The sequence below is a fragment of the Carlito syrichta genome, unplaced genomic scaffold (genome assembly GCF_000164805.1).
Source record: "Carlito syrichta isolate Samal-C Ts95f unplaced genomic scaffold, Tarsius_syrichta-2.0.1 Scaffold301205, whole genome shotgun sequence".
In the NCBI taxonomy this organism is placed as follows: Eukaryota; Metazoa; Chordata; class Mammalia; order Primates; family Tarsiidae; genus Carlito; species Carlito syrichta.
The window spans coordinates 2701-11719 of record NW_007245301.1 but is presented as its reverse complement, the minus strand read 5'-3'; the positions used below and the strand labels follow the sequence as shown (position 1 = coordinate 11719).

Sequence of the window (9019 nt, the reverse complement as noted above, 5' to 3'; positions counted from 1 at the left end):
CTCAGGCAATCCACTCACCTCAGCCTCCCAAAGGCGCAGGATTACAGGCTGAGCCACCGAGCCCAGCTAGCGATAATTTTCATAGCAATATTACTTCTGGCACAGAACCCAGTCCAGAAGCTAGGACTGCGTTCAGATGTCATGTTCCCGTATTATTTTGAAGCAAGTCCCAGGCACAGTTTCATCTATAAATGTCAGCGTGAACCTCTAATAAAGAGAAAGACTCTTTTTAAAATATACCCACAGGCCGGGCTCATACCTGCAATCCCAGTGCTTTGGGAGGCCAAGGCAGGAGGACAGCTTGAGGCCAGGAGTTTGACCCCTTCTTCTGAAAAATTAATAATAATAAAATAAAATATAGGTACAATATCTGATCCCATCTAAGAAATAACACCCGCTAGTATTACATATCCAGCTCGTGAGTGTGTTTCCAGGTGTCTCATTGGTGGCACGATGTTTTCTATCCTTAGAATTGGGTTAGAGGGAGGACCCAGACATGGTGGGTTGATTGGCCGTCAAGTCCCCTTTCCTGGACTTCTGTCTTGGCGGACCCACAGCAAGAGATGTGCCTGGTGTTCACACGGGGCTTGTCTGAGGTGGGGGACTTCCTGCTGAGGGTCTGGGAGCCGGCTGGGTCCTATCTGGCACTGACAGCCCTGAACCAGAGACCTTGGGAAAGAGGGAGCCTGTCCCATGGGTCTGGGGCTCAGGAGGGGAGCGGGCAGGGGAGGCCAGAGAGCCTTGGGGACAAAGAGATGTCTGAGTGGGCCTAGGGTGGTTGGGGCCTGCCAGGCAGCCCATGTCCTGCATGGATAACCCCACCTGTGGTGCCCACTGTACAAGGGCAGGGCCCGCTCAACCATCAGCGGGGGCTCTTTTATGCTTCCTGTCGCCCACATTTTTAGTAAGATTATTGAGTGGAAGGCTTTGTTTCTTTGTTTGTTTTGAGTTGGAGTCTCACTCGGTCACCCGGGCTAGAGTGCGGTAGCATGCTCACAGCCACCCCAGCGTCCACCTGCTGGGCTCAGGCGATCCTTCCACCTCAGCCTTCCAAGTAGCTAGACCTACAGGCATGTGCTACCCTGCCCGGCTAATTTTTTTATTTTATGGTAGAGATGAGATCTTGCCAAGTTGCCCAGGCTGTTCTCAAACCCATTGGCTCAGGCAATCCCCTCGCCTCAGCCTCCCACAGTGCTGGGTTTATAGGCTTGAACCACTGCACCCGGCCTAGGGCTTTGTTTCTTAAACAACAGAAATAGAGTTTATTTGAAGTAAGTCCCACGCTGTCTTCCACAGGGGTGGGCCAGGGTGTGTGGAGTCCTGCCCATTCCTTGGAGTTCAGGGTCCCTTCACAAGCATGGGTCTCCCAGCCAGGGCCCACAGGCTTCTTCTCTGGGTTCAAGTCCTGGCTCGTTGGCCTCATCTATGAAATGTGGGCCCTGTGACACCTACCTCGGGTCCTAGCAAGGTTGAGGGAGGTGGATGGGCATCTGAGTACAGCACCTGCTGCAGGAATGGGCTCGACACCTGCGATCGCTATCTTTTATGTGTGACGGTCCTAGCAAGGTCTGACACTGTCGGCTGCTGGCTGCAGTGTGTGGGCGGCCATGGTGGCAGGCGCAGGTGTGCAGGTGGCTGTGGTGGTGAGTGTTTGTGACCGTGGCAGTGGGCACAAGTGTGCAGGTGACCGTGGCAGTATGTGTGCGTGGCCGTGGCAGCAGGTACAGATGTGCAGGCAGCCATGGTGGCAGGTGTAGGTGTATAGGTGGCTGTGGTGGTGGGTGTGAGTGGCTGTGTCAGTGGGTGTTGTCATGGTTGTGGGCATGGGTGTGCAGGTGGCCATGGTGGTGGGTGTCCAGGTGGCTGTGGTGACGGCCTTGAGTGTGCATCACTGTGGTGGTGGGTGTGTGTGGCTGTGGTGGTAGGTATGCACGGTCGTGGTGGCAGGTGTGCAGGTGGCCATGGCGGCGGGTGTACATCACTGTGGTGGTAGGCACGGGTGTGCATGGCCATGGTGGCAGGTATGCAGGTGGCTGTGGAGGCAGGCGTGCATGGCTATGGTGGCAGGTGTGTAGGTGGTCATGGAGGCGGATATGCGTGGCCGTGGTGACGGGTGTGCATGGCCATGGTGGCAGGTATGCAAGTGGTCGTGGCAGTGGGTGTGCATGGCTGTAGTGGTGGGCATTGGTGTGCGTGGCAATGGTGGGCATGGGTTTGTGTGGCCATGGCGGTGGGTGTGTGTAGCTGTGGCGGTGGGTGTGCATGGCTATGGCGATGCATGGCCATGGTGGTGGGCGTGGCTGCCCACTGTCCTGTGCCCACAGCAATACTTCATCCTGCTGATCCTGACGGATGGTGTGGTGACCGATATGGCAGACACACGGGAGGCCATTGTGCGTGCGTCGCGCCTGCCCATGTCCATCATTATTGTGGGCGTGGGCAATGCCGACTTCACCGACATGCAAGTCCTAGATGGCGACGACGGCGTCCTGCGCTCCCCCCGCGGCGAGCCTGCACTCCGTGACATTGTGCAGTTTGTGCCCTTCCGTGAGCTTAAGAACGTGAGTGCTGGGAGCCAAGGGTGTGGCATGTCCACCTGGGGTCTGCTGGGTCCCCAGGTGTCCCCCTTGAGAGAGGGCCATCAGCCCTGAAAAACCCTGTTAGGAAAGTGTCACATCTGCACAGTAGCAGGGAGGCCATGAAGCATCCCATCACTGTCAGCCTCCTGTCAGACACACTCGGAGGTCTATAGTGAGACATGTCACACACACACACGAAGGTCTACAGAGACACATGTCATACACACACAAAGGTCTACAGTGAAGCACACATGTCTCACAGATGCACACAAACTTCCTTTTTTTTTTTTTAAGTAAGAAAGCAGAATTTATTGAGAGGACAGAAAAGCTCCCACACTGGGAGGGGATCCAAAGGGGGTGCCCCCCCTTTTTTTAGTTGGAGTCTCACTCTGTCGCCCAGATTGGAGTGCAGTGGCATTCTCACAGCCACCGCAGCCTCAACCTGCTGGGCTCAGGTGATCCTTTCACCTCAGTCTTCCAAGTAGTTGGAACCACAGGTGCAAGCCACCATGCCTGGATATATATTTTTTTAATTTATTGTAGACAGGGTCTTGCTATGTTGCTCAGGCTGGTCTCGAACCCCTAATCTCAGGCAATCCTCTCTCCTCTGCCTCCCGAAGTGCTGGGGTGACAGGCGTGAGCCACCATACCTGGCTGCACACAAACTTCTACACAGTGGGACACGCATGTCACACAGACACACATGTAGTTCTACAGTGAGACATGCATGTCCCATGAGGCTTTGTTGGGGAGGTGGGCAGAGCTGGGTGTGTCCTCTCTGGGCTTAGGGGCAGGAGTTGTTCCCCGGACAGCCTGGTGTTTATCCAAATCCTTCACAAAATCCTACCTGGCCCCCAGGCCAGCTTGTGCTGGTGTCCCCAGACAGATCCCACTGCCAGGGTGGTGTCTACTGTGTGATGGTCATGGTCTAGAGGATGGGGCTGTGACCCAGGTGGGGGACGTGGATCTCAAGGGTCCCAGAGGTCCCTGCCTCATCCCCAGGCGTCCCCTGCCGCACTGGCCAAGTGCGTGCTGGCTGAGGTGCCCAAGCAGGTGGTCGAATACTACAGCCACCGGGAGCTGCCTCCGCGTGGCCTGGGCAACCCCCAAGAAGCCGGCCTGGGCGCCACCCCATAAGGACGGAGAGGCCGGTCAGGCATGCATCTGCAGGGCCTGTCGCCAGCACCCTTGGGGGTCCTCAAGCCCACCCATCTCCCTGAGGCCTCAGACCCTTGCCAGGCCCCACCCATGGTCCCTGTGACCCTGCTGACTTGGCTTGCATCTGAAGCCCCCAAGGTGGAAGAGTCCCCCATGCCTGACCCTGCCTGAGTCGCATGGGTGTGGGGAGGGGTCCTGAGAGAGAGGAGAGGCCTGGCAGCTCACAGGACCACCCCTGGGAGAAGGGGCGAGGGCGGGGACTCCTCACTGACCCTTATGGGGAAGGGGTAGCATGGCAGCACCGTCCTGGGAAGACACCCTGTCCCCACAGTCAGGTTCATTCCTTTCCTTCCCCACCCTGCCCCCTGCTCTCTGTTGTTCTCTCAGCACCTGGGTCTGTGGGTGGGGGCTTCAGGCATAATAAAGTGTCACCTTATCCTCACAGTGTCTGTGCCTCAGTTTCCCCTTCCCACCCCCAGAGGTCAGGACTGGTTCTGGTGTGTGTGGGGGAGCTGGCCCAGTGGCTTCTCAGATGCAGGGTCCTCCCTGGACCAAATGAAGGACCCCCCTGCCTCCCTGGGATGTGAGGACCGCCCACCCGAAGGGCCTCCACTCACCCCTACAACTCCCCAGGCCTGAAATCCACACCCATGAGGGCGGTAGGCCAGGAGGATGGGGAGCTGGGAGCCCTCTGGCCAGCCATGTGGGGCCGCAGAGACCCAGATGGGGCTTCCTGGTGACTCTCACCCGGCGCTGTGCAGCTCGCGGTTGTGATGCTCTGTGGGAGTTTACAATGGAGACACCCCTGAATTATCTTGTCTGAGAAAAGCAAATCGTCCTGACCCCAAGTCCAGCCCACCCACCCTCATCCATCCCTTCACTCAGCCTATTTTTAGCCCCTGATTCATCTCTGTTAAGCAGGGATAATAGGCATTGCCATGGTAACCTGGCCACCATGCTGTCCAGAAGGGCTGAGCGGGTTTTGGGGGATGGAGGGGACTCCGGGGGGCTCCAGAGAACAGCCTTGCATGGAGGCCCTGAACCCTGGGGGGTGGGGAGTTGGGGGTTTTCAGTGTCAGCTAGGGGGAGCGTGGTGGCCATTATGTCCTGTGCCACCCACCTGTGGTTTCAGTGCCACAAAGCGTCAGACAGTTTCTGGGTTCTGCTCGGGCTCAGTCAAGGGACATCAGTCAGTGGCGCTCTCAGCAGGGGTGGCACGAGGGGTCCCTAAGAAGTTTGGAGGACGGGGGTCTATATGCAACTCGGGGGGCCGGGGCAGTAACAAGAGGCCCCAGAGAGCCCCCACTCGCCCTTGGCCGGAGGAGGGCGGCAGGGTTCTGGAGGAAGTCATGGAGGAAGCGTCCTCCCCAAGGCTGTGGCCTTAGGAGATGTGACAGCACTCAGACCCCAGACCCCTGTGAGGCAGGAAGAAGCCCTGAGCCCCCGCCCCCCCACTGCCTCCCCCCTCCCCTCTCCTGCAGCCCAGAGACACCAGAACAACACAATGGTCATTTGATTTCTCCCCTCAACCACGTGGGGGCGTGGGCGGGTCCAGGTGTTGTGGGATAGGGCCCAGGCTGGCCAACCAGACTCGGTCCTGGGCTTTACTGGTCTTGGTGTTTTTCTTGGCTAGCTGAGTGGTTGGAACGGTGGCCTCTTGGCCTCTTGATCATAGGCAGGGCCTGCCTGGGAAAGATGCGGCAGAGGCCGTGGACAGAGACCCAACAGCTGGGGATGCCCGGGTCAGGCTCCTGAGTCAAGTCTTCCCGGAGGAGGTAGCTTTCTGTCACTTACCACCCACGGATCCTGGTCCAGAAGGTAACACATACTCTCGTTTCACAGACATGATAGTCAAGGCACAGAGCAGTGAAGTGAGCTGCCAGAGGCCACACAACAGGCTGGTAGAAGGGGCAGGATCCCCTAGCCTCCTGGGCTTCCTGGCAAGCATCTCTCATTGCATCTTCTGGCTGGCGGTGTGACGTTGGCTCTGAATCCAGAGGGGTGGGAGCCTGGGATAGGCGGTGAGCCTGGTGGGTCCCGGGTCACCAGTCCCTCCGGCCTCAGGTCACAGGCAACTTGCAGCAGCGTGGGCATGACCCCGCCTGGGTGTGGGTTTCTTTTCCAGATGAGAGGAACCAGGAAGAGTGCAGCTGCCAAGACCCCCACAGGAGGGCCTCATGAGATTCACTCCCCAGGCATCACCCCAGCACATGGGGCCCCTCAAGGAGGTGGATCTGGGATTTGGGGGGAACTCACCTTGGTCAAGCTGGACTTGGGGCTCCCGCTTTTCAGAGCGCAACCTTGGACCAATCACTGCCATCTGAGTCTGAGCCTCGGGCCTCATCTGCCCAGGGGATATGGCAGCTTTAAATCACGGCCCTCATGGGCAACCCCTTCAGGTACCCTTCCACTGTGGGAGTTTTTCTGTCTTCTTACTAAATCCTGCTTTCTAAAAATAATAAAAATAAAATAATTTCTAAAAAACACGGCCCTTAAGCCCGTGGCCCCTCCCACTGGAAAGTAGTGGATGTTCCTTCTCCAATCTGGGCAGACCTGGGTCCAGAGAGACTTCAAGCCAGGTTATAAGGGTGCCATGCTCACAGAAGCTGTCCCCTGGCTCCAGGTTTCCTGCTGCTCAGAGGCCCAGCAGCCCAGGGGTGGAAGGGAGGCCCAGCAGCCCAGGGTGAAGTAGAGGCCCCACCCTGGGGTGGAGTGGGGGCCCTGGCCCAGGGAGAAGTGGAAGCCCAGCAACCCAGGGTGGAGCCAAGCTCCCAGCCAACAGCCAGCACCGCTGGCCTGGGTATGAGTACACCACCCTCAGGGGCCTCCAGCCCAGGTAGGCCCCAATGACGTCCAACATAACCTCAGGGACTCTGAACCCCACCCCTCAGCAAACCTCTCCTGGGCCCCTGACCCTCAGGTGCGTGTGAGGTCATCATGGTGCTGGTCGCTCTAAGCCCCGAGCATGTGTGCGTGCATGAGGTTTGCTATGGGGCTGGGATCACAGGTTGCCTTGTCTACCCGGTCTTGTCAGGACCAAGTGCATTGACACATGGCCCGGCATGAACCTGGTTGGGGGGATCCGCTTCGCCAGGGAGTGCTGCTCTCCCTCATGCTCAGGCCACCGGCCAAGGCCCCTTACTCTATTAAGTGTCTTCCCTTCCTTGCTGGCCATCCAGACAGAACCCTGCTGGGACAGAGGCCAAGGATGTGGACAGTCCCCGCCCGCCCTGTCCTCAGAGGCCAAGGATAAGGGTTAGTCCTGCCCACTCCGTCCTCAGAGGCCAAGGATATGGACAGTCCCTGCCTGCCACATCCTCAGAGGCCAAGGATGAGGGTCAGTCTGGTCTGTCCCATTCTCAGAGGCCACAGATGAGGGTCAGTCCTGCCCACTCTATCCTCAGAGGCCAAGGATATGGACAGTCCCTACCTGGAATGTCCTCAGAGGCCAAGGATATGGACAGTCCCTACCTGCAATGTCCTCAGAGGCCAAGGATGAGGGTCAGTCCCACCCTCATCCTCAGAGGCCAAGGACCAGGAGGACCAGTCCCCACCTGCCCCATCCTCAGAGGCCAAGGGTGAGGGTCAGTCTCACCCTCACTGTCCTCAGAAGCCAAGGATGAGGGTCAGTCCCGGCCATCCCATGCTCAGAGGCCAGGGACAAGGGTCAGTCCTGCCTGTCCTGTCCTCAGAGGCCAGGAGCGAGGGTCAGTCCCGCCCGCCTGTCCTTGCGTGGGGACTCTGGCTCAGCTGCAGCTGGAGTGGGAAGGGGGCCAGTCAGCGTCAAGGCTGTGCTTTCTCCTGCTGCCAGAGGAAGCGCAGGCAGGAAACTGTGACTAAGTGCTCATAATCGGTGCGGGGGCACCAGGGCTGTCAGACGAGAGCTGGCCAGCTCCTGGCATGGGGGAGTGCGTGGGCGACAGCTGTCTTCCTCCCTTGCCTGTCCCTTCACTGTGCCCTTCCCCAGTTGATGGGGTCCCCCTCTCCCTCCCCCCATCAGGACCTACAACAGCCCCACGATCAGGACATACACCAGCCCTCCCCTGTGGAGTGTTTCCTGTACTCCCTGAGCTTGGCTCAGACAGCACTGCGCTGCGTTCTCACAACAACCTCGTGGCTGCCTGCCCATTGGGAGCACATTTTGCAGGAGAGGGTTGGCCTCAGAGAAGTCCAGCCATCTGGCCCAGGATGCACAGCCTGGAGGGGCAGAGCAGGCCGAGAGCAGGGCCTTGTCCCTTGGTTCCCAGGACTCAATCTGGAGCCTGCAGGTCTTGGCTGTGTATACGTGCATGTATGTGTGTGCACATGTTTAGGCATGTGTGTATGTACATGTGTGCATGGATGAATGGATGCATGTGTGCGCACATGTGCATGTGTTCCTGTGTGTGAATTGTACAATGCATTCATGTTGCTGTGTGCAAGGATGCACACGTGTGCACGTGTGTATATGTGTTGCCATGCATGTGCCAGATGCACATGTGAATGTGCATTGCTATGTGTGCATTGATGCACATGTGTATATGTATTACTCTGTGGTCATGAGTGCACACATGTGCACACGTGTTCCTGTGTGTGCACCAATGCATATGTGTGCACATGTGTGTATGTATTTCTGTGTGTACAGGTGCATTTGTGTTCACGTGTTGCCATGTGTGCATGGATGCACATGTGTGTGTTACTGTGTGGATACACGAGTGTCCATGTGTGCACATGTGCATGTGTTGCTATGTTTGTGCATGGAGCACATGTGCACCTGTGTATCTGTTGTCATGTGTGCCCATGGATGTACATGCACATCGTGTGTACATATGTGTATGCATTGCCTGTGTTGTCATGGGTGTGCATGTGCATCACGTGTGCACACACCTATGTCTCCACATGTGTACATGTGTGTCACACATGAAAACATGTGTGTTACCTTGTAGTCACACATGCACATGCATGTTGTGTGTGGACACATGTATTGTTGCCATGGATGCATGTGTGTGCTGCCATATGTGTGCATCGGGGCACTGTGTGTGTGTTGCCATGTGTGCATGTATGCACATGTGTGCATGTGTTGCTGTGTGTGAGAGGGTCTTTGCCAGCCACTTTACTGCAGCCTCCACAGTTCCCATGCCCTGGAATGGGCCACACTGTGGGTTTTTCCTGCCACAGGCAGGCCGTGTTCAGACACAGATGGGAGTGTGTGACATGCAGGCTCCGGGTGACCCATGCTCCTCTGGGACGGTGTGTCATTGTCCTCGGTGCAGGAGTCATGGGGGCTGGAGGGGCTGCCTCCT

The 9019-nt window shown here is 57.5% G+C and overlaps 1 protein-coding gene across 1 annotated transcript; it reads left to right on the top strand.

Annotated features, from left to right (window-relative positions):
• Positions 1-2284: 2284 nt before the first annotated feature.
• On the top strand, positions 2285-4179 carry LOC103257040 (copine-7-like). Its single transcript, XM_008054778.1, has 2 exons — positions 2285-2561; positions 3582-4179. Exons 1-2 carry the CDS (start codon positions 2370-2372, stop codon positions 3714-3716), a joined length of 327 nt encoding a protein of 108 aa, XP_008052969.1. The 5' UTR covers positions 2285-2369; the 3' UTR covers positions 3717-4179.
• Positions 4180-9019: the final 4840 nt, after the last annotated feature.